The sequence below is a fragment of the Achroia grisella genome, unplaced genomic scaffold (genome assembly GCF_030625045.1).
Source record: "Achroia grisella isolate CSIRO2021 unplaced genomic scaffold, CSIRO_AGI_Agris_v1 utg2156, whole genome shotgun sequence".
Taxonomy (NCBI): Eukaryota; Metazoa; Arthropoda; class Insecta; order Lepidoptera; family Pyralidae; genus Achroia; species Achroia grisella.
The window spans coordinates 902,683-929,818 of NW_026712714.1; the positions used below are offsets into that span (position 1 = coordinate 902,683).

Consider the following 27,136-nt stretch of genomic DNA (forward strand, 5'->3'; position numbering starts at 1 on the left):
ATATGTTATTCTTTTTAATGTAACAAACATGACGTGTTTCCCGATTAACATTAAAATAATAAGGTGTATTTTTATACCATAAGCCATATGTGAAACCGAGATTTGTGAATGTGTCGTTTATAGTGTTTAATTAGATATTTAATATGTTATTTTTCTTTCAAGTAGGTAACATGACGTGTTACCGGAATTACATATATTAATAGAAAAAGGTATATTTTTATACCATCCATAGGCGAAACCGGGTTTTGTAAAAACAATCCTAAGATCCTGATCAACTATTTCAACACATCTGATACAAATGTTAATTATTATTTATTTATACACGATATTTTGCAATTTATACAACTTATAACTATTTTTCTTGTATTAATTATAAATAAATTAAAAATAAATCATCGTGATTCACTGAGAATATTTACAAAATTTCGCCGTTGCGTATTTATTTGCCATTTCTCATTCCCGTTTGGAGGCTGTCGTTCGTCTCTGTCTTGCGTTCCCAATGGTGCAGGATAGATAACCTATATGTTGAGAGTTGCATATTTTTCTCATATATCTACTTCGTAGATTTTCCTCTTCTGCGGGAAGTTAAATTTTTCCTTCTTTATTACTTCTTGTTTAAGTCTGAGGTACGTCTCTAACCTGGACAGAGAGTATTCCTGGAAAATAGAAAATAAATATATTAAGAACTGTTTACATTAAGATTATTTGAATCAGCATCATCATTTGAATAAAGATTATTTCTAAGATATACTAAAATATTTTAGATATTTCTTAGCTCGAGTGACAGTGAAATATGACCATAGTTACAAGGAAATATAATTATAGCTACAAGTAACATGACGATGTTAATAGAACTTACCCAATAACCAAAAGGTATATTGCTTTTAGAAGCATTGACCATAGACCATAGAGTCCAGAAGAGATGAGTCGCGAGCGCTAAAGCGTCCACTTCGGATAGCAGTTGGTTCACGTCGTCAATAGACGGCGTTGTGTCTTTAGCGTCCGTTAAGTTTGACTGATAATGCTTCAAGTATTCCTTGATGAAGATTTCCTGGAACACGAAGCAATAGTTTAGTATGGGTTCATATCGTTTAATGGATTCTACTATTTGTAGACCTACATGCACCGGGTCATTAATACGGCTTGAATACTTTTTTGTGTAACTGTATTGGCAAAGAACATGACGGCCCACCAGGTGGAAAGTGGCAACCGTTGCCAATATATGTACATGATTATGCACCAGAACAGTACACACAGTATACACACCAGTTACTGTGGAACGCATGAGGGGTAACCCTCAAGACTTGTGAATTTTTTATTCTATTAATATCTTAATATACCGATAGTATAAAACAAAAGCAATGCTAAATATTGTGTTTTAAAATAGAATACAATATATGAATATATTTATATTTTTCGTAATATGTATTTTGTAATCTATGTATTATTTTATGTATTGTGTACAGTGAAAATTCTTTCTACCTAAGTGCATAAATACAGAGCGTTAAGGTAATTAGCTAATGATTACAAAAATCACTAAGGTAACAAAATATAATATAAGTTCTAAATAATTATATTTTATATGTATTAATCTATAACAGAGTATAAAGTATAAGGTAAGTAATTCGTCTGTCACATTAACACTCTGTATGTTTTAGTGCATTACACATATTGAAGAACATAATATTTTTCAGTGTATTTCGTGTTATTGATATGGCATTATAATAATTTGATATATGGGCTGGATTTTAAACCGTTGAAAAATGAAAATAATGCTTCACTTTATCATAATTAGGCATATAACTGTAGATATAGTGAAGCGAACTGAGTTTCTTGTAAATTTCACTTACAAAGTCCAAATGATATTATATTATCATTGGACTTCAAAACAAAAAGAAATAATTCATATTGTTTTATATGGAAATGATAAAATAATGATTTATAAAATTATTCGCTGTTACAGTATCTGACTGTTTAAAACTGAATTCATTGTTTGCTTACAGTTATTTTGTCAAACATATTAGTAAAAGAAATATTAATATTACAAAAAAACTACCAGTAAAAATATTATGTATTATGTAATAAATAATACATAAGTAAAATTAATTTATATTTATGTATTATTTTTCGACTCAATGGCAAATATAATATAAATATTTAGACTGCCATTGACTCCAAAGAAGCAGGAAAATAAAAAAATACTAATATGTTTGTAAACACACGTTATATAATGTCATTGGTTTGCCAGATTAAGTAATATAATTTCATAAGGCGAAATAATGAAATATTACAATTTCCAAATATCCTAAATATTTTTATTTCTAAATTAATATACTGAAAAACCAACAACATTCAGCTATTTTTATTTAAAAAATAAACATTGAACTCTCATTGGCGTTATACTTTTATTCTTGACAGCGCCGCCATTTGTATTTACTCGCGCCATCTTAGCTTGGCATAGACAAAGGTATGCGCCCGTTCAGCCACGTGGTCTATGGTCCCGATAGAGCATGACGCTGCGACTAAAAATGAAGCATAACACACAAAAGCTGCGTAGTGGCAGTTTTTTATGGTAACTCCAAACATTCCATCTTCACTCTTGACGTGTGATTTTGATTGTAGCAACATAAATATATAGAAAGAAATATATATATGAACTAGTTACCGTATGATTGCTTTAATGCAAGTTATAAATTTAATCATTTAAGTAACATAATGTTGCCACAAACAATAAATAATGATTTGATTCAAATTGTAGTGTTTTATTAAAGAAAGCTTTTGAGTTAGTTGATGAAACCTCTTTTAAATGTTTTATACCATTAAACTAAATTAAAAGTAAAAACAATGGCGCTTTTGTTCTATAATTATTAAAAATATCCTAATATATTTAAATGATAAAATGCTGTCCAATAAAAATGAATATTCTTAAAATAATAATATTTTTAAATCTCTCTATCACTAAAAATAATAGAAAAAGAAAAATAATGTCAAAGAATCCATTGAATAAAATTAAATGAAAAATAGTGAAAACTATGCTTAAATTTTATTAAACAAATAATAAAATAAATGTTGAGATTTCAAAATTAAAAAATGAACAGAAGAAATACATGTTTTTTTTTAACCGTATACCTAGAACAAATGTTTACAAAACAATTTAAAAGAGGTTTATAAAGTACCCAATGTACAATGAACTACGAACCTCAAGCTCGTATGATGTATTCAGATTCCATTCGTCTGCAACTATAAGAAAAAGATGAAAGCGTGGACGAGCAATTTCGGAGTGCAATATTGATATTGATTTGAGATTGTGTTGCACAGGAAATAAAGGAGGGGACACTCAGACCCTAATAAGAATCATAAAAAAGGCTCAGATTCAATTCAGTTTCCTGTGTTGATCAACAAAACGAATTTCGTCTCTTTGAATTAATAAATATATTATTATTTTCAACCAGAAATTAATAATATATTTATAAATTTATACATTTTTATAACAAAATCGAAATGCTAAGAATTATATCTTTTAGTCATTGAATAATGTGAAAAAGGCCTGTCTGAGTATTAATTTCATTTGATTTCTGCATATCCCAAATAGACACAGTCGTGAGCTTCGTATATGTTCTTTAATATATGTAATTCTATATAGAAATTGCAGTAAAATTATTATTTTAAATGCAATGATAATCTACGAATGATCTGCTTAATATCTTTTGAGGAAGAATTTCCAGATGAAGGATTTATTAACTAGTTTTAACGTTATATTTGTATCTATACATACAATAATTTCAAGTAAGGAAGATATTCAATTATCAAAAATTTGGTATCATAATATATATTTAATAACTATGTAGAGGTAAATGAATTTAGCGTTATTACTTCGAACACGACAGACTAAGAGATTATGCTTCTGTCCCGTTCTATCTTATGCGTAGCGTATTGTAGTGAGTGACTCACTATATATAATTAATGGTTTGTAACGGTATGTATAATGAGATTACTTAATAACATCAGCATAAGTATGTTTATATATACAGCAGGCTAACGTCTGATGGTAAGTGATTTCCGCCCATGAGCAACCGCAACATCAGGAGAATTGCAAGTTTCTGGAAAGTTTCAATATCGTTTCGGTTCGGAAATACCATTTCTAGAAGGCGATTCCACAATCTAAAGAAATCGAAGAATTGAAATACCTTCCAATAGATTATATTTTGAGTTTTTTTGAACAGTTTTTCTGTTATTAAATCTTCTATTTTGACATTAATAGTACTTGAGAACTAATTAAAATTATGATACTTATGGTGCCAGATTCTAATTGTAATGACTTAAATACTTTGTGAGACATGTGTATAGCGAATTTTTTTTATTGAGGGGGTTTGTTAAATATCAGGTGCGTATACCTGTAACACTGCGACCTACATAGATCTATTATGCTCGCCCGTTTTTCAGAATTCGCTACCGTCAGGGTCAAAAATTGAAGGATATTCTTAGGAGCGATTGTTTTTATGTCTTCAGGATTTAGTGTATATTTTCCAAAGGAGATATTTCGTTTATGTATGGGTAACAACCACATAGGTTGTATAGTGGCGTTTCTTAGAGAAGCGTAAGTATATATGTAATGTGCTATACACGTGTCCTTAATTTTTTTACTGCGTAAAGTCATAGTAAATATTTAAAAAAATGTATATATATCTTCGTATATATAAAAATTACGTGTCACGTTTGTCTGCGATGGACTCCACTATTGAACCGATTGCAAATTTGATTTGCACATTGTGTGCAATTTGATCCAACTTGAAAGATAGGATAGCTTACATCTCAATTTATAGTCGCAATATTATTTTAACTTTAGCCACAGCAACGCGTGGCCGGGTCTGCTATTTTTATATATATGCTTAGTATATATATATATATAAAAATAGCAGACACAGCAGAGTATTGATCACAATTGTAGTGTGACTACGTTCTTGTATTAAACATACGTATAAAGTCATGCTATTATATTGAATTACGTTTCTTTTTTTACTTACATTTCTGTAACAATTAATTTTTAACCATATTCATAAATAATATAAGACTATAATAATATTCTTCCATATAAATAAATCCATTGTACAGTCATGCCCTCAAACATTACAGTCTTTTCATCATCTAGTTCAAACCTTTCAAAATAACATACATGGTCATCCATTCTGCATCGGCCACAATCGCTTAACCTTATTGATCGACAGACTAATGATATTGTCTGGCCATTTGCAATTTATATGGACTGAAGTGATTTCAATAAAAAACATGCAATTTTAGAGTTAGCTCTATTATTTTTAAATTACCATGTTTGGTAAACATTATTAATATAGTTAAATGAGTTTTGACATGAATAAATTTATGGTATTTACCTCTCGCGACGTTTCGAGTAAGTCAGCTCGTGACCACGGCTAGTGCAACCTAGTCGAAACGTAGAGAGTTGTAAATATCTTCATCTTTAGAATAGTCACTTTCGCTGTCTGTTCATTTATCTTTTAAACTACGCAACGGATTTTAATGCTGTTTTTAACAATAGATAGAGTGATTCAAGAGGAAGGTTTATATATATTATACATATACACCCGTACGAAGCCGGGCCGGTATATAGTATACAAAAAAAGTAGTATTTTTAAAATTAGGTGTTACTTTACGCAAGTGTGAACCGTGCGAAGGCGAGATGGGTAACTAGTTTACCATAAAATTATTCGTGTTCCAACCTGTTGAACTATATTAAGCTCTATTTTTTTATAGTGACAATATATATAGCAAGCTGAAACATAACTCACCTTTTGCTCCAACGTCGGGTAACTCTCCAACACTTCATCGTAGAACGGATAAATCGGATTATTATAATCGTACATCCATTCTTGAAAATGATTTGCTATATCAAAACCCCTGTAGTTGTACGCGCAGTATTCGAAGTCTATGAGTACCAGCTTCGGTTCCCCGCTGTCCGACATGTGACTCATGATGCTGTCGGAGGTGTTCTGGTCATCGTACTGCGTCATCTCGAAGCTCTTCGTATGGTTGTTCTCTTTGTTGGATTTCGGTGAATCTGTGTCGTAAGTCTGTACATAGACTGATACGTCTTCTTCGCCTGTTGATTGCACTACGTCTTCTAGAAGAAGGATGTTGCCTGCAGGAGAAGAGAAGAGAAGTTGCATTTACTATTATTTATTTATATATATAACTTCAATGCACAAAATACCAAAGAAAAAGTACATAGGGCGGACTTAACGCCTTACGGCATTTTCTACCAGTCAACCACAAGTTGTGCAGAGAAACTATTTAACTTTAACTATTATATAAATTAACTACCTAATTCAGGAGAGGATTTTTTAAAATTGATGATAAAGTATGGTGGAAGATACTATGACGTTGAGGTCAGGTCAGCTGATGCATAGTGGTAAATTTACCAGGAATTGTTTCTAGGGGAAACCTGACAACAATGTACCATAGATTACTAACAATTCCCTTTCCACGGGAGAGTATTGTTAGTAAGTAACTATTGCTAGCTATATCTCGTAAATTTATAGACACGGATTCATCAGTAAGTCATTCAGTCTTGTCAGTTCTTCTCATCTCGAAATCATTCCGAGCTGACGGTAGATTTGACATATCATAAGTCTGTAATAGACCTACATGAATAAAGATATTTTGAATTTGAATGAATCTGTATTATTGTAAACATGTACAACATTTATTTGGAAAGAATACGAGCTGAGTTTCTCGTCAGTTCTTCTCATCTCGGAATCATTCCAAACTGACGGTAGATTTGACATATCATAAGTCTGTAATAGACCTACATGAATAAAGATATTTTGAATTTGAATGAATCTGTATTATTGTAAACATGTACAACATTTATTTGGAAAGAATACGAGCTGAGTTTCTCGTCAGTTCTTCTCATCTCGGAATCATTCCAAACTGACGGTAGATTTGACATATCATAAGTCTGTAATAGACCTACATGAATAAAGATATTTCGAATTTGAATTTGAATGAATCTGTATTATTGTACATGTACAACATTTATTTGGAAAGAATACGAACTGAGTTTCTTGTCAGTTCTCATCTCGAAATCATTCCGAACTGACGGTAGATTTGACATATCATAAGAGTCTGTAATAGACCTACATGAGTGTAGATATTTTGAATTTTTATAATTACCTTTCTGCATGTCATTATGACAGAACACGACCGGAGAGTCTATGGTCGCTATGAACTTCTTGAGCCACTCAATTTCTTTCTCATAGTCTACGCTTTTCAGTCTTTTAATTACTTGTTCCTCTTGTTCATTCTGGAAAATTATACACATAATTATATAAAATTACGACTATTATCTGAGATGTGGTAGACTGAGATATTATTAATATCGACGTGATAAATATAGGGTTGCCAACATCAAATTTAAAAAACTAAGATTTGAATTTGGAAAAACCGGGACAATTTAGTTTAAAACCAGGACTCAGTATTATACTTGTTATAATTATCTAAATATATAAACTCAAAGGTGACTGACATATGATCTATCAACGCACAGCCCAAACTACTGGACGGATCGGGCTGAAATTTGTCATGCAGGTAGATGTTATGATGTAGGCATCCGCTAAGACAGGATTTTGATTAATCTACCCCCAAGGGGATAAAATAGGGGATGAAAGTTTGTCAATTTTAAACCGATCGGGCTGAGACTATGCATGCATAAATCTACTATGACGTAGGCATCCCCTAAAAAAGATTTGATAAATTCCACCCCTGAATTCAATCAATTAACGCGAGCGAAGCCGCGGGCAAAAGCTAGTATTATTATATATATATCAATAGGCTCTATAAATAAAATTCAAGTAATGGTAATAATAAGTCTTAATACTTCAAAGTATTTTAAAAAAACTCTACAATTCGAGCAGGCATTGTAAAAACTACGCGAGAATTTGGAAATACATGATCTTATCAGGGCGTTTTAAAAACTCAGGACGCTGCTTAAAAACTATCCAGGACACCCCAGGACATTACATAAACTAGGACTTGTCCTGGGAAAACAGGACGGTTGGCAACTCTAGGTAAATACAACTATTGATATGTAAATAAATAACCCTGGACAATTAACACAGCGCCATCAAGTCTCATGGTGAGCAGAGCTTGTGTTATGGGTACTAGACAATTGATATAAATATTTAGATTACTTTTGTAAATACATACATAGAAAATACCCAGATGTATACAAAGAATCATACTCATGAGTACAAATGTTTGTGCGTACGAGGAACCCGCGATCATCGGAACTAAAGCGGTGTGCTAAACCGCCAGACCACTGAGGCCTCCAGGGTACACCGAAGGTATTTCCACCGTTCCATTATCCTCACCTTTCCATTATTAGTGCTTGACAGTCTCTCTTCCCTAACAGTCTTCAACCATTTGGCCATGGTCTTCCATAGCCAATTAGGCTCTTTGGATAGAGGCACGTCCATAGAGTGGATCGCGGCCATTTTCTCTGCAATTTTCATTGAAATCGCGGGATCTGACAGCTCTTTAGCGAGAAGTGGTCTCGCCTGGAACAAGGACAAACAAGATGTTTTAATATATTTATATATAATATTTTTTTATTTCCTTTTAATATAAAAAAAAAATCTCAAAGAAATTTCCAGACAATACATATGTATCTTTACATATATATATATACATATATATGTAAAGATATAAGTATAGTCTATAATACGTTAAAGGTCACATGCCCACCGGTGGGACACGCCGCAACGAAAGTAAACTTACACGTTGGGAACGTGAGATCACCCGTGGGCACTTTAATTGAAACAAATCTAGCAGTTAAATAATGTCTACCTGAAATTATTCTATACAAAAAAACTTTTTTAAAAAATAATATTAATATTGAATTCCCAAATTTGAATTTAAATGAATCTGTATTATTGTAAATATGTACAACATTTATCAATGTGGTCTACAGCGTGGTAAGTCTATAATATGGGTCATATAGCATAGTCTGAAACAAACAAATAATAATACAAAATGAAGTCAGTTCAGCTGTCTGTGCGCTTAGATCTTTTAAAGTATGCAACGGATTTTAATGAATTTTTAGCAATTTTTTAGCAACACATAGTGATTCAAAGGAAGGTTTATATATGTATAATACATCTAGACCGTTTTGGAAGATATCAGATACAGATATATATAAATGCAATATTATAGTCGCAATGATAATTAGATAAGATGGTTTTATGATTTTTTTATGAAATTATATATGTAGTCGGTAGATCTTAGATAGCTATCTATTTTTATACCCCTATGTGACCAACCAAATTTTATTTTATTTTTGGACATATATTTTGTTTTTCTGTGATGTAACATCAAACCATATACTTTCCTGAATTTTCACTCTACCACTCAAATTTTTTTTTATATAAAAAAAATCGCCATGTTATTGTCTTCAATTTTTTTAATAATAATAAAACGTTTGCCGGATCAGCCAGTATTATATATATAATATTATCTTGGTAAATATTCCGTTTATATAACATGTACAATGAAGAATGTTATTTTTTTTTTGAATATAAAAGTAATAAAGTATAAAGAAACTGTTAGCTACAGCAACGCGTGGCCGGGTCTGCTAGTCGGTTGTTTGGGAAACTACTCTGCTACCAAAATGTTAGGGAAGCGTCAGTTACGTACCTTTATGGTTATTATATTTTTATATATAAAAAAAACTGTTAGCAACAGCAACGCGTGGCCGGGTCTGCTAGTCAGTATATATATTCACAGTAGGTGATCACAGTTCTAATTTATTTTAATTCAGCAAACACAATGCGTGCGCGTCACGCGGCCGTATAGTCATCGTGATAAATTACTGTAGGAATTTGTGATGGGCAGGGATCTGACCTCATGGGAACACAAACTAACTGGGACTCTAATATAATAATCTGTGCATTACGATGGTATCAGGGTAAAAAAAAAAAGTCAGTATATATATTTAAAAAATAAAAACATACAGGTATGTACTCCTCGATTCTGCCGCCTGAGAAGACGCCGTGTAACTTGGGCCCCAGCCGCCTCTCCGACAGCAGTGTGAAGATGACCGACTCCGTCACAATCGCGTCCATGGCCCTCTCTCCGTGCACCTGCCCGTAAATTCTTAACAGCACCTGCACAAATAATTCACGTGATTTTCTATATGAGCTTCATCATCATCATCACTTCAGATTGGAAGACGTCCACTGCTGAACGAGAATAACACATCCTTACTATACATAGTATAAAACAAAGTCGCTGTCGCTGTCTGTCCGTCTCTATGTATGCTTAAATCTTTAAAACTATGCAATGGATTTTGAAGCGGTTTTTTCTTAATAGATAGAGTGATTCAAGAGGAAGGTTTATATATATCTAATACATGTACACCAGGGCAAAGCCGGGCGAGTAGCTAGTAATATTATAAATGTAAGTAGGTATGTTTGTTATGCTTTCACGCAAAAACTACTGAACCGATCATCGTGTAATTTTGTACACAAGTTCTTGGAGGTATTAGAATGAACATAGGATTCTTTTTATTAAAAAAAATGCATTCAAGGAGAGCGAAGCCGCGGGTAAAGGGTAGTAGGCTATAATTTAAAAAGATATAATGTAAATTGGGCGAAATCTTATATATAAAATTCTCGTGTCACAGTTTTCGTTCCCATACTCCTCCGAAACGGTTTGACCGATTTTCATGAAATTTTGTGAGCGTATTGAGTAGGTCTGAGAAACGGCCAACATCTATTTATCCCCCTAAATGTTAGGGGTAGTCCACCCCTATTTTTTTTTATTTTAAGGCAAAACAACGATTTCCGGGACAGCTAGTATACTGATAAATGTCAAGTAAGTGTGACGCAGACGAAGCTGTTATGTGGTTACGTACAAGTTTATAATAGGACATACCGCTATAAATACAACGGCCTCGGTGGTGCAGCAGTTTAGCACGCCGCCTTCCGATTGTCGCGTGTTCGATTCCACGCTCAGTACAAACTTTTGTATTCGTGAGTATGATTGTTCGATCTGAGTATTTTCTATGTATATTATGTATGTACAAAAAGTGTTAATATCAGTATGGTGTTATGGGTACTATACTACTGTGTAAATAAGGTCTAGTAGTTTAACCACTTCACTTCTGATGGTCGTAGGTTCGATTCCTCGCATACTATAAACATTTGTATTTATGAGTATGATTGTTTGCAATGGTCTGAGTGTTTTCTATGTATATTATGTATGTATTTACAAAAAAATATATAATATTATTTCTATAATCATATTTTTTCATAACAATTCACACAGGGCCATCTAGACCCAAGTTTTGCTAGCTAAAGCCTTTGTTATGGATAGATAACTGATACAAATATATAAAAATTTTTTCATAACTTTAAGTAATTAGAATAACTAAGTATATAAATACTTAGTTAGTTAGTTTGTCAGTTGTCTAGTACCCATAACATAACATCTGTTTAGCTTGGGACTAGATGGCGCTGTGTTAACTGTAAATTCTGATTTGTAACAGGTTTGGGTGTTTCCCAGGGACGGATCGTGAATTTGTGGGGCCCTGGGCTAAATCTACTTAGGGGCTGTTCAAGTATTACGTAAGCAGATTTATCACAATTATTTACCCCCCATCCCCGTTGTCAGCAAAAGTAAGCAAAGCTCTTACCCCCTCCCCCATGCTTACGTAAACATTTCTCAATTAATGTATTGTTTTTTTTAGCAAAGACAATGTGAGGGTTGCCATTCGTGTAAAAAATTAAATTACGACCGATGACGTAATCATCATACAGACTCCCCCACCCCCATGTCATCCAAAATAAGCAAAGAAAAGACCCCCCGCCCCCCTATAGTGCTTACGTAATACTTGAACGGCCCCTTAGAGCCCCTACCTAATTATATTACTCAACTAAAAAAATACACTGACCAAACACAAGCGACCAGAAATTCCCCGTTCATTTCATCCCGTTCATCTATGATAGATTTTTTAACATTCTAGATATTTTTCTATATTTCAAATGTCGTTTCAGTGGAAAATGGGGGCCCTTTGTATCATCGGGGCCCTGGGCTGCAGCCCAAAAAGCCCATAGGTAGATCCGGCCCTGGTGTTTCCTATATAAGAATAAAGATATCTATTTGGACTGTTAATTTCAAACAGACTTACCTTCTTCGGTTCCTCAATGCTGAAGGAGTTGGACCTGGTGAGGTTCTTCTTCGCCAGCCGGCTGGCCAACGTCTCCGGTTCCCCGTCAGTCTCCGCGTCTGGTGAACTCTCGCGCCTGGTGTACCCTCCCAGCTTGCTCACATCATCAGGTAACGCCACGTAGTAGAGGAAGTTCGATAGACCACCGCTGTGGGGAAACAAAATGAATTATTTAAAATTCAAAAATCATTTATTCATGTAGGACTTGTTAGCCGCTTATGAACGTTAAATTTTTTATATTATAATTTTTTCCCTACGGTCCAGTTTAGTAGTCCAGTATAGATGCAATTGAGAAGAACTGGCAAGAAACTCAATTGAATTACTTTTTTTTTAAAGCCAGTTTATTTACAATGTATATTTATATAGGTGTCTATGTCTAATATTAAATGAATATCCCGTGCATGAACAACTATTGCCATGCACGCTCATTCAAGTAATCGTTTAGTGAGTAATAGGCTTTGGTCAGTAAATATGATTTTACAGTTGTTTTGTTGTTTAATTAATATTTGCATTCATGAGTTTGATTGTTTGTATTGGTCTGGATGTTTTCTATATTATGTATGTTTTAAATCTAAGTAAATCTATTTACATCAGTTGTCTAGTCCCCATAACACAAGCTCTGCTTATAATGGGACTAGATGGCGCTGTGTTACTTGTAAAAACAAAATGGACGACGGTTATTTTCGCAAGCTATGTTATGTTGCATTATATTTATGTTTTGTATGATATATAATAATAATAATAATAATAATCCCAGGACAATTCACACAGCGCCATCTAGACTCAAGTTAAGCTAGCTACTATGGGTATGGGTACTAGACAACTGATACAAATACATAGATATTTATTTTTCGTAAATACATACATATTATACATAGAAAATACCCAGACCGATACAAACAATCATACTCATGAATACAAATGTTTGTGCCGTGCGAGGAATCGAACCCGCGACCATCGGTCGTAAAGCGGTAGACTGGACCGCTAGACCACCGGGGTCGTCAAATATTAAATCCTTTCAAGCACTCATTGTAAACGGAACGATCCATTCAACATAGCGTTCTGTTCATTTTCTATTACTGTTTCTTGATACTTACATTCATGTTTACATTGTATAAAATGAATTCACTTCCGCAATCTGTTCGCTTACATCTCTTAAACTACGCAACGGATTTTTATGCAGTTTTTAGCAATTTATAGATCATCATTCATCAGGCATTATTTTTTTTTTTATTGGGTTGTTTGGGCTATTGTCAGATGTGTAGCACCTGTAGCACTGCGACCTACATAGATCTATTGTGCTCGCCCTTTTCAGAGTTCGCTACCTAGACCCGTCAGGGACAAGAATTGAAGGATATTCTTCATTATCAGGCATTAGAGTTCGGATGTAGCTTAGAAGCCTGTTGACTATTCAGTGACAAACTGTTACAGTTTGGGTATAAAAATAATAATACAAAACAAATCCAACATGCGATTTCCCTTACGATATTGACAACAAGTTTATCATACTGTCTGTTTGTTATGTTGTTATCTGTTGTAATTTTCCTTTGTCCTATATTACAAGATGGCGGTCGACAAACGTTTCCTTGTTAAATAGATACGCAACGGAAATATAGAATGTAATTAAGATTGTTGACTGATGTAAAAATTAAGGAAATAAACATTCACATGTTTAATTTGTTGATAATAAAAAAATGCATTTTTTATTACTAGCTACTCACCCCGGCTTCGCATGGGTGTACACGTATTATATATATAAACCTTCCTCTTGAATCACTCTATCTATTAAAAAAACCGCTTCAAAATCCGTTGCGTAGTTTTAAAGATTTAAGCATACATAGGGACGGACAGACAGCGACAGCGACTTTCTTTTATACTATGTAATGATGATGATTTAAAAATAAATATATTAGTAATATATTATTAATAGTCACTTTGTTTTTATTTTATTAACTATTTAAAATAAAATAAATAGTAAGTACATACTGAAGATTATGAATTGGGTTTTTTTTTAATGTGAACTAATGTTTATTACCTTAATAAATTTATTTTTATTCTACTACTCATTCGGAACGCATTTATAATATACATACGCAGCTTAAACTTCATAAAAACTATGAGATGAGAACTTAGTACTATATATTAGTTAATTTTATACTTTGATTCTATGTTTGTATCTAAGAAAATACTTGATATTTTTTTTTATCATTCACATATACCAATATACCGGAATTTAAGGGTTTAAATAAATTCAAAACATCTGTTAAATCATATTTACTGAGAAAAGCCTACTCACTGAACGATTACTTGAATGACGAGCGTGCATGGCAATAGTCGTTCATGCACGGGATTTTCATTAAATGTTAGACATAGACACCTATATAAATATACATTGTAAATAAACTGGCTTTTAAAAAAATAATTAAATTGAATTTCATGTCAGTTCTTCTCAGTTGGGTATACTATATACATACTAAAATGGACGGTAGGGAAAAAAATATAATAAAAAAAAAAAGTTTACAAGCGGCTGAAATGTCCTACATGAATAAATGATTTTTGAATTTGAATTTGAAAAAAAAATACCCATAAAAAGATACACTGTGAGTGATTTGATGAGTGAGGGTAGGCTAAATGACATATCAAACTGGCTTAAGAAGTGGTGAATCAAGGCAAACGAAAATAAATCAATTAATGTCACCTTTACCTTAAAGAAAGGCATCTGCCCACCAGTTACGCTCAACAATCTAATGATACCTAAAAAAGACCAGGTTAGATACCTGGGTTTACACCTGGATAAGCGATTAACATAGCAAAAACATATATTTACCAAAAGCAAACAAATGGGATTGCAAATGCGGAAACTCTACTGGTTGTTAAGTCGCAAGTCACAATTGTCATTGAACAGCAAAGTTCTTGTTTACAAAGCCATACTAAAACCGATTTGGACCTATGGCATCCAATTATGGGGGACTGTATGTCACAAATGAACAACTGCATCATGATCTGGAGATAGACACTGTCAAACAAGAGATTTTAAAACAAATCAAATCATACGATGAAAGAATGACAAATCATCCCAACCGCCTGGCAAAGACATAGTCGCAGACTAAAACGCAAAATGCCTCAGGACCTTGTCAAATAAGCAGTGCATATATGAAGTAAAGTAGGATGTGTGTAACACATACCGAGCCTGAAAAAAAAAAAATTTATAAGGGTAAATATAATGCGAGTAGCGTCGCCAGGCACAGCCAGTATGTAATATGTTTTTGTATCAAAACCATAGATTAGAGAAAAAATAAAATTCAATCACATTATTTTTTACCGACACCAGAACTTAATTTGTGGCCGTATTATTGTTAAAATAAGTATTTTTCAAGTAAAAACCAAGTAAAGTTGTTGGTGAAAAAAGTGAATTGGATTTTCTTTCTACGCGTTTTTTAATCTTCTCACCACAAGCACAATACGTGTGGGTTGTGGCGCGTGTCACAGGCTGTAGCGTTTAACTTTCGAAATTGTAATGTTTATTTTATCATGAACTGTATATGAAAATAAGATGATGACATGAGCACCCGCTTGCGCTAAGGGTTTACGCTGGCGGGGCACCAGTGGAGGATGATAAGATGAGCATGAGGTCAGGTCAGTTAGCCTCGTGACAAATTCACCAAGAATTTATCACGATCGTTTCCAGGGGGAACTGCGTGGAGGTCAACCTGACATGGTACATTGCTAGCAATAAGATCATCAATCCACATTACTAACAATTCCCTTTCCCTCCTAAAATCAGTGTTTTCTATGGCCTATTTGCACTGTTGGGAATGTAAAAACTTTACAAAATAAATATTAATTTATTGTATAAAATTAATTTAAAAAAACCACTGAGTTGAGTTTTTAAATGTTATGTGACGTCAATTCTCGCAACTCTGCGACTATTTATGAGCTGTTTATGTAGTTGATATGATTTACAAAATAACAGAGGCTATCAATACACTATCTAACTCCTAATCACTGCACACAATCTCTAGTAAATACAAAATACACAAACTGGACCGTGAATATCATTTAATGCATCTTATCGGTCCATACACATGCGATAATACCACTACACCGTAACATTTCATCAATAACAGCTATCAGCAGATATAATCAAATGATAAACAGATCGCTCATGAAATCGCTATCGCCCATCACTTGGACCACGCCCAACGCAGGCTAACGACAAGGTCAGACATGTTTATTTACATTTTTTATTAACATTTGCGTATCTGTCACAAAACCGGATTATATACTGGATTATTATTTTTGTAAACAAACAAACGTACATACCACAATTTGCAATAGTGGACGATCAGTATCACCTTGAAATGTTACGTTTAAACGACTGGGTTAAGTTTAAAGAATATACATATATACTTAGATTTCATTAAAAGTTGTCATTTTATCTGGTTCAGATTTTGCCCACATTGGGCAAAATCTGAACCAATATTAACACTTGGTTAATACCAAGTGTTTATATTGTTTTTTTTTTTTGAAATCATGGGAATAAAAATTAATAAATCGGTATTCAGTGAGCATTTGTATATATAAATTGTTTAGATAAAACAATTTCAATGAAGCATTCTATTATACAAACAAAACAACCAATATTAATATACGAAACTATAGATTTCATACTAAAATGAGTATCGAGCGAGTTTCAACAGTAGCAACAAACAAAGACGTATGAATTTAGACGAATATGTCTGCCAATAAAAGATTTTATTTACCATCTATCCGCAGCTCTTCAGTCTACCTGTGATCATGGCGGTTGAAACACTGCCACAATATCGGGAACTCAATAATAATTAAATCTGCTAAGATCCCGTGATTTTTCCTAATTGTCCGTATAAAGGAACCGTTCAAGTATTATTGAAGGGAGGGGGGGGGGGGAGGAGATAGATCTTTACTTTGCTTATTTTGGATGACAAGGGAGTCTAGGTGATGAATACGTCATCGGTAGTTATTTACTTTTTTACACGAATGGCAACCCTCAACTTGTCTTACGTTAGCATGAGGGGAGGGGAGGGGGTAAGGAACTTTGCTTACTTTGGCAGACAAGGGGGATGGGGGATGGTAAATAATTGTAATAAATCTGCTTACGTAACGCTAGAACGGCCCAAATAATGACCAAGTCAAAATTAAAACAGTGTATTTACAAACGTTACTCCTAGTTTCGGTAGGTGTTTCATCATCTAGATATATTCCTATTTTGGAAATACCTCGTTCCTCTCACCTGATTCGTCTGAACTCCAGGTCTGTGGGGTCCACACTCTTCCAGGCGCCGTGCAGGTAGTTCCTACAGATCCTGCCGGCTACCTCCCGCATTTCCTCTTCATTCCCACACATTTGCAGTTTCTGAAACAGAACATAACTTATGATTACTTAATTCGATTAACATTTACCTAAAATTTATACAAAACTGACTGCTTGTGTTCTTTATTGTTGATAATGGAATGGTGCACCCGCCGCGCTAACGGTTTACGCTGGCGGGGCACCAGTGGGGGATGATAAGATGAGCATGAGGTCAGGTCAGTTAGCCCATCGTGACAAATTCACTAGGAATTTATCAAGATGGTTTCCAGGAGGTACCGCGTGGAGGTCAATCTGACATGGTACATTGCTAGTAATGGGGTCATGAGTCCACATTACTAACAATCTCCTTCCCCCCCCCAAGCAAGGGTTCAACACTTGCCTCCAAGGAAGGGTGCTTGCTTGGAGAGGAGGGTGAGGGTTTATGTCATTGAAATGACAAATAAGCTGACGGCCAAGCTATTAACATTCTGTAAGCATCACTTACGACTACGAAAGCGGCATCCGCGGTGATATCGTACATTGGTTTTCTGTAAAACTCTATAGCGACTGCAGCGCCACACGCTCGAGAGCGGGATGGAGGTAAAACAGTCACTGGTGATTTTTTTAGAAATATAGGCAAACTCGATAGCTTATTGAGAACTTTATATTGGACAAGTGATACGTGTGCCTTGTATGAAGCGATGAATGAAATGAATTGATAAAACTCTGGTTGTAAGTGATAAACGTCACATAAACAGTATTACGGACATCACGTCGTCATGTGTCGACCGTGATATCAGTAAACCGTCATTTCTGAGGACTAAGATATCATGCTTCTTATCCTATAATTTCACAGATTAATCAATAATCACAGATTAATCCGCTCCAGAGGCACTGGATAACATTGCATTGTGGACCCAGTGCTTCTGGACGTGGACACAGATATATGAATTAAATATATCTACGTATATGTACATTATAAGTTACTAACATAGTTTTATAAGTTTTTTACTACCACAATATGGATGTAATCCGAATTAAAATTAAAATAAATAAATAAATAACCAATCAATAACCCTAACCTTAACTAAGAATAACAATAACATTACAACTTAAATACAACTTGTAAAACAAACTGGTGATTTGGCGACTGAAATATATATCTTACGGCTCGGGAATTGTCATGCACGAATGCTAAAACGTTTCCATGTGCTCGACAGCATATATTAAGAGCCGTCAGGTCGGTAGTTTGTATTCACACACTTAAATTTAAATTGCAAAGTAAGAATAAAATTATTTAAAAGAGCAACACACAAGTTTCTTGCTCGTTCTTCTTGTGATGAGACAGCTTTCCGAATGAGCGGTAGATTAAAAAAACGTAATGACTATTCAAAAGTGCTTCAATGTAAGTTTATTTCAATAAATGATTTCTTTTCTTCTATTTCATTCTATCCAGGTTATTATCTGGTAGGAATCCGAAAGTCCTCAGTGTATTGGGCCTCTATGAAGATATTTTTTGACGCAAAAAGGGTACTCTGGAATAACAACGCAAGACACCTATCCATCTCCGTAGGCTCCTAAGCCGGTGGACTTCTATGAAGATTTTTCTGACAAAAAAAAAGACTTAGAAGCACCAACGCATGAGATGTATAAGATGTACCAGCGTTGTCACATAATGGTGAAATTTATAAGTACCCGCATGTACTATTGTTCAATGAGTACCTGGGGTTGCCTGAAACCCGGCGCTATATAGGTTCACCTCATTGAGGTTGTACTTATATCAGCAACAGCTGAGGTAACTCCTATTGCTATGTTATGTTTATTTTGTGTATTACTTGTAATTTGTTGTGTTATGTTTGCAATGAGTTATCTATCTTATCTATGTTGAGGCGTCACATCATCATGTGGTGATGATTCAGTATATGGTGACTGTTGCGAAGGTCTCATAAGGGTAGTGCTAACTCTTGAAACAGGGGGGAAAGGGGATTGTTAGTAATGTGGACTGAAGATCCCAGTTGCTGTGTACCGTGTCAGGTTGACTCCCACGCGGTTCCCCCTGGTATCCATCGTGATAAATTCTTGGTGAATTTACCACGATGGGCTAACTGACTTGACCTCATTCATCTTATCATCCTCGACTGGAGCCACGCCAGCGTAAACCATTAGCGCAGGCGGGTGCAACATTCTATTATGACTAAAAAAAACTCTCGAACATAGTATTCATTTAAACAAAGCTCTTTTTTTTCCCAAATTACAACGTCATATAAACTTCATAGTGTTAATGTATTGTTACAGTTAGAAAATACATAATTGGGTAATTAGAATACTTATACTCTAATGTTTGGACAACGCATTCATGAAATGGAATTTTCATGTAAACGTTTGGAACGATTGATTCACGGTTGCGATGACGTCTGACTTTCTGATGGAGGCCAGTTTGGGCGGACAGCGATTTGGCCATGCGGCTTGGTATACTTATATTTCTAGTTTGTCTTTTGTTTCGTCTAATTAAGATGTCAAATATGGCCAGCAGGATTAGAATTGTTAAAAAATATTAGTCCTCGAACCAGAAGCTTTTTAAGTCAATTATTTCACCGCGGTCGATGTTTACGTTCTGTTTTCCAATATAGAAGTTTTCGACCAGCGGAAAATTGGTCTTCTTAACCTGTTCCTGGTTGACGACCCCATTTCTAGCAATGTATGTATGTATCAGGTTGAAATCCACGCGGTTCCTCTTGGAAACCATCGTGGTAGATTGCCATTTGCCAAGATAGGCTAACTGACCTGACTTGTTGCTTGTTCTTGAGGATGATAAAATAGGCTGGGATTCAAATATACCCAACAAAATGTGAGCATGTAAAGGGTTGTTTCTGAAGTGAAGGAGGAAAATTATAAAGAAAAAATATAATAGTAGCAAATAGAATAGAACAGAAATAGAATAGAAAATCATTTATTCAAATAAACTTAATTTAAGCACTTCTGAATAATCAACAATTTTTTTTTAAATTTACCGCTCATTCGGAAAGCTGTCTCATCACAAGAAGAATAAGCAAGAAACTTGTGTGTTGCTCTTTTAAACAAACCTTGTAAGTTCAAATTTACAAGTCGAAACATGTGAATACAAACTACCAACCAGCACTAATTTATTTAGGCTTCAATATATATCTCAAAGGCTCAAATCGGAACCAAAGAGGAAAATTCATGGAGTGCTGTACAAGAATGATTCAGAGGGTAGCAAAAGAAAGTAGTTAATAAGTCTATATTAAGTTGTATTATAGGAATACAAACTGTAATATAGTCTATACATATAAATAAAATTGGAGTGTCTGTTTGTAATATTGAAATAACAGTTTTTTACTACATGCATATGAATATATGGTAAATACGGTACATACACCAAATACCACCAATAGTAATATGGAGTAACTTAGGCTACTTTTATTTAAGTCGCGGGAACAGCTAGTACATATATATATATATATGTAATAAATAATTAGTTTGATTGATAACCGGGACAACGTGTTATATTTAAAAGTTTGTTTCCCACTCTCTATTGACACTTGACGATGTCTCTGTCCACCCTACAACAAGATAAGAGTCGTGAAGAGTATATTTATTGAGAAGACCAATATATCGCTTATTCAAAGCACTCGTTTATCTAGAAAGTTAATTTCCTATACACGTATACCGCAAATTGGCGAGGCATTATCATTATGTTTGCTATCTCATGTTATCTCGCTGCTCTACTATCTGAATGGATAGACCAACATGGATTTAGAGTGCTACAAACGGCACTGTGCCTTTTCTATATTGGTAATTGCCCTCGGTGGTTTAGTGGTTACGCACACCGTATTGTAGATCGCGGGTTCAATTCCTCGGACGGTGCAAACATTTGTATTCCTGAGTATGATTGTTTATACCCGTCTGGGTGTTTTCTATGTATAATGTACGTATATATGATACAGCTTTCCGAATGAGCGGTCGATTAAAAGTATGATAACTATGACTATTCAAAAGTGCTTAAATTAAGTTTATTTGAATAAATGATTTTGTATTCTATTTTAATACTATTTCTAATACATTATGCCCAACATCTTGCACAAAGGAAGATCTAAAAAATGCGACAGAATGCGCTAAAGCCGCGAAACATTCTGGGGAAAATAAATACATTTAGTTGGCATTGAAACGATAGAGTTTATTTCAATTGCTTTTCATGGTACTGGAAGATTTCGGTGGTCTAGGTGGTGGTAGGTAGCACACTCTGCCTTATTCTCCGATGGTATCGGTTCGTCATAAGAATTTCTTTTTCGTACTACTCTAATGCTGTTGGCCGCAGCTGGCCTTTACAGCTTCACCGGACGATAGGGGGCGAGTGCAGATGGCACTCCAAACCCGCGGAAGGACTTATGGTTTTTTTTGGAACCATTGTTGATCGTAACTAGCCTTTACAGCTTCACTGAACGAAAATGTGCGAGTGCAGAGTGCACTCCAAACCCTCGGAATAATTTCTGGAGCAACTGAACGAAAATATAAAAACCTTTAGAGGCACTATATGATTCATTTAGTAAAAATTTGTGTCAAATCAATTTAATACAATACATTTTTATTTTTAAACTACATTCTATTTCTTAGTCAAAATGGTTTATTCGAGGTATATCTGATACCCTTTAAGATTGATTAAATAAAGTATGTATAGATATACCCTGTAGCATAAAGTAAATTTAAACATACAGCAAAATATATTTGTATATATATATATAATGTAGTATAATAAGATATGTAGAAAAATATTTAAATTCGATGTGCCAAATTTTGCAGGTACCAGCTAATTGGGACAACTTTATATTTATATACTTATAAAAATTATATTATACACATATATATATATAAATATACATTATTATAGCAAACTGTGAGTCTCACAATTTGTACATCAACTAGAACATGACAAATGGATTGTCATGAACGATCATGCATTACTAATGTATATAACAAATATAATAATTGTCACTAATTTGTATAAATTTAGTTTTAGCAATGAACGGCAAATTCATACTTGCTAATTAGTGTAAGTAGTGTATTATATATAACATTTTATTTGTGAATTAAAGTAATTTATACTACTAGATTTAATGACAAACTTCCTGTTATTAAGTATCATTCAGAAAAAGTCAATGCAGGTAAACAAGTTTACAATATACCAAAGAATATACTGGAATTACCCTTAAATAAATTAAAAACATCTGTGAAATCATATTTACTGAGCAACACCTATTACACACTAAATGATTACTAGAATGACAAGTGTGCATAACAATTGTTCATATATGGGATTTTTATTTATGTTAGACATAGACTATATAAGTAAACAATATAAATAAACTAGCTTTTTAAAAAAAAATAAAAAAAGAAAGTCAGCCGAGTTTCTTGCCAGTTCTTCTCAATTGTATCTGTATATTGAAATGGATGGTAGAGAAAAAATTATAATACAAAAAATTACATACATACATTATAATGTCTATATATATTAGTGTATTATTCTGGGATTGTTTTGGGATTTTCATACACAAAATGTGACGTTGACAAACCCATTGTACCTATACTAAATAATAAAAATCAACTTAAAAAACTATATGATACCATCCAGAACAACAACTTGGCTGCTTCAGACGCTGGTTCTGCCAATCATGGAATACTCATGTCTAACTCCTATGTATATTCTCTTTTAAATGCATTATCCAGGGATGCCAACACTATGTAATTAGTTTATATGTATGTAATTAGTGTTTATAATTGTGTGTATTTATATATTATCTTCCTACGTGGGCATATTGGGAGACTGTAAAGCTCACTTAGTATGACATAAATAAATAAATTATAATATTCATACAAAAATGTGATTTTTAACCTTCGGTATGAAGACGGTATCATCGTTATTTGAGTTTGCACAAGATTTTGACCTACCAAAATTGGTAAAATACTATGACATATGGGGGTTGTCCTAATATACAAGATTATATCAGATTTATTATTTCTTTGTGGAAGGGTAATCATTTTAAGGTAGGCAACCCTGGTCCAGTTTTGAATTAGTTATGTCTTCAGATAAACATTCTGGCAAAATGCCAAAGTGTCAGTTATGGTGTGAATAATTATAAAAAAAATATACAACACCAGTGGCGCGCTCCGGCTTTGCTTGGGTGAACATAACTGCGTATTTTGTATATCATTACATAGTATAAAACAAAGTGGCCATTCCTGTCTATTTCCTAGTCTGTCCATCCCTATGTTTGCTTAAATCTTTAAAACTATGCAACGGATTTTAAAGCGGCGGTTTTTAACAGATAGAGTGATTCAAGGAAGGTTTATATTTATAATACATGTACACCCGTGCGAATCCGGGGGATTAGCTAGTATTAACATAATATAAATATATGTACCCTGCATAATATGCCTTTCAAACAGTAAAACAATTTCTCTAATAGTGTTTTCAAAGTTCACTTTCGTTATAATAAAAATTCGTTCTCTCTATAATATTGGTGCATATTTAATACATGCAGTTTTTACAATTAAAAGTAAATATGTGAAGTAACCTACATTACGCCGGTAAGGTACATATCTATAAAACTACCATCATAAATTAAATTTTATCCATAACTTAGCTATTTAAATTGTCTACTTAATGTAAAAATAAATATTGGAAAACATCGAATCAATTTATCGAGATGAACAATTAGTAATTAGGTGGCTAGTTATCTAATCACTGAACGGAAACTTACCCAGTAACTGTTTCTATTCATTTCTATAAACTTTTTATAACTATTACGGGCTTTAACTAATAAGTTTTTAATTGAAAAAGACATTAATTCTAACACTAAAATAGAATAGCGAATGATATATGAAATTCCACTATAAAATTATGACAGGTTGACATTAACCACTACATGTGACAGTTTTTCACTGCACAGATTATTGATCCATATTTGAGAAATGTTGCCCTATTAGGTTTTACGTTTTCCACTTTGTTCTAATAATAGAAAATATGCAAAATGTGTCATAACTAATGCTTAATTTAGAACCATAGTAATTAGAACCGCATCAGTATTCATAGACAATTTATATTTAATGAAGTGCAAAATATGCTCGTGTATAATATATACATAACATATGATAATTAAAAAGGAAGTTTATAGGTATTCAAAAATAATAAAATGTAAATGTATAAGATTCATGCGAAATATTTTGTCATATGGTGAAATACACAATAATAACATATAAGGTGTATATGTTATTATTAATTAATATTGCCGGTTAAAAAAAACATATTGCGTGTATGTACAACGTAATTATCGGTAAGTTTTAGTTTTTTTTAATTAATTACTAATTATATCGATTGCAAATTATTTAATTATTCACTAATTAGTCTGTTCCAATGTTTTATTGTTAACATTAATCTAACATGAAACAAATTATATCCATCACCTGATTCATCAGGTTATTAAATTTTCATTTTATAGTTATCTCAACGAAGTACGTCACCGAGTGGTACGATATTACACGATGCAGAAAAATAGTTTTCAACATATAACTGTAAAAAAAAATAAACACTGATGTTCTCGCATAAAAATCAATATTACCTTAGCCATTTTATTCAAGTTTTCTCACTACTTTCAGCAGAAAAAATATATTTTTAATAATTCAGTTACAAAAATACACCGATGATTTGTCACTGGACACACAACAGAGCACCTAAAGATAAAATTATGTACTGAGCCTCGGAAATGTGAATGACGTAAAGAAATTCGATAGGGCGGTGAATACGCCATTGTAATAAGTGCAAAAGAGACGGAACGTACGACTATGTACGAATCGATACGGATTTGCACGAAAAGCAACCCTTGTTCAACGAACGTGTCATAATTAACTGCAGATTTTTTGCATTTACTTCATTTCGAGTCGACGCTAAAGTTCATTGAACAAGTGTACTGTGTAATTAACTATTGTATTATATTTTTTGCAATATATCAAATCATCATTGAGTGAGTGAAATTTTGATAGATATGTAATATTAAAATTTAAACTCTATGAATGTAAATACGTAATATTTATAGATTGTTATAAATGTATGTATTCATTACTATTCAGATGTTTTGTGAGTATTATAATGTCACTCAATCTTATTATTCAAACGTTTCATAAATCAGTAAAGATAAAAGAATAATGACATTTTGTTTCTTGTTACATATTTTTTCTAAACTGATAACAGTGGAATTTCAAGCTTATCGATACGTACGGGCTAATATATTTTATAAATATAATGAACTCAATATTATATTATATAAATACTTGTTTAACGTGATGCTATTAAAGCAGAATAGATATTACCTGTGCCTGTCACGTTCCATGTGATATTAACGAGTAAAATACAAGTGCTTTGTTTTAAAAGTTATCCTTATTTCGAAATTGTAGGTAAATATGTACATATTGTATATTCAGTAGGTGCGATAGTAGTCATACTATAATACATAACATCAATGAATATTGTTGTAAACACATTATATGACGTTTTCTAGAGACAATCTAGTCACTGATATTGACCTCTTTGTTACGGTTTTTCTCATATTTACATCAAGGTGATGTATCTATTTAAAAAACACTTTGACCGCTCTGATTTAGAATCTAACGATTTTTTTTCTCATATTCCCAGGAATAAGCCAAGTAGTTTTATGTTTTATACCTTTGCCTATTTTAACTTTTTTATGTAGGTTGTTCCCGCCATTGCTTTTCAGGATTTGGTTTTTGGTATTTTTGCACTTTCCTACTTTTTTTTTTTTATATTCGAAAACTCGCGACTTTCATCTGCTTTTTTGTGATAAAACAAGTATGTGTTCGTTCTCGTGATAACATCTATGTTCATATTAAATTTCATTAAATTCGGTCCAGCTTTCTTTGAAAAAGGTAACAAACAAACAATGACATTTTCGATTTTATACTATTAGTATAATGTATAATGAATCGCTAACCCTGTATATGAAGGAAATTTGCGTATTTACCAACAAAGAACTGGTTACAATCTGCCATCTTGTGATTCACATGACTGAGTCAGATGTAAACATAAATATACTTCCTTCAGCATACATACATACATACATTCATATAGCCGTTATCAACATGTACCTAGTAATTTTAAACAAAATATTAATACTAGATATAAAGACAAACTTGCTGAAGAAAAATTTACAATAAGATACCAAAGGATATTTACTGAGCAAAGCCTTATTACTCACTAAACGATTTTTTAAATGACGAGCGTGCATGGCTATAGTTGTTCATGCACGGGATTTTCATTTAATGTTAGACATAGATATAGATACCTATATAAATGTACAATATAAATCATAAAAATAATATATAATAATAATCTCAGGACAATTCACACAGCGCCATCTAGACTCAAGTTAAGCTAACTAAAGCTTGTGTTATGGGTACTAGATTACAGATACAAATACATAGATTTTTTTTTTCGTAAATACATACATATTATACATAGAAAATACCCAGACCAATACAAAC

At 33.2% G+C, this 27,136-nt stretch overlaps 1 protein-coding gene across 4 annotated transcripts; it reads right to left on the minus strand.

Moving 5' to 3' along the window:
* Positions 1 to 259: 259 nt before the first annotated feature.
* Positions 260 to 25,319, minus strand: LOC131842290 (choline/ethanolamine kinase). Of its 4 annotated transcripts, none has more exons than XM_059190828.1 (9): positions 25,201 to 25,319; positions 17,508 to 17,629; positions 12,200 to 12,386; positions 10,023 to 10,175; positions 8,385 to 8,570; positions 7,189 to 7,318; positions 5,805 to 6,154; positions 860 to 1,051; positions 260 to 656 (listed from the first exon to the last, which is right to left on the minus strand). In XM_059190828.1, exons 1-9 carry the CDS (start codon positions 25,207 to 25,209, stop codon positions 546 to 548), a joined length of 1,440 nt encoding a protein of 479 aa, XP_059046811.1. In that variant the 5' UTR covers positions 25,210 to 25,319; the 3' UTR covers positions 260 to 545. The 4 variants fall into 4 exon arrangements, with proteins under 4 accessions (XP_059046811.1, XP_059046810.1, XP_059046813.1 ...); XM_059190827.1 differs by lacking the exon at positions 25,201 to 25,319 and adding an exon at positions 24,343 to 24,443; XM_059190830.1 differs by lacking the exons at positions 260 to 656; positions 860 to 1,051; positions 25,201 to 25,319 and adding exons at positions 2,445 to 2,522; positions 3,200 to 3,240; positions 24,343 to 24,444.
* Between the last annotated feature and the right edge of the window lie 1,817 nt (positions 25,320 to 27,136).

Bases quoted from the DNA above. Each gene is read 5' to 3' on its own strand.
- LOC131842290 (XM_059190827.1), bottom strand. From the start codon at position 24,426: ATGTCTTTTTCAATTAAAAACTTATTAGTTAAAGCCCGTAATAGTTAT. The intron at 7,319-8,384 runs GTGAGGATAATG...ATAATTTTCCAG, and splicing joins CAAGCACTAATAATGGAAAG to AATGAACAAGAGGAACAAGT. The intron at 6,155-7,188 runs GTAATTATAAAA...CTTCTCCTGCAG, and splicing joins TCATAATGACATGCAGAAAG to GCAACATCCTTCTTCTAGAA.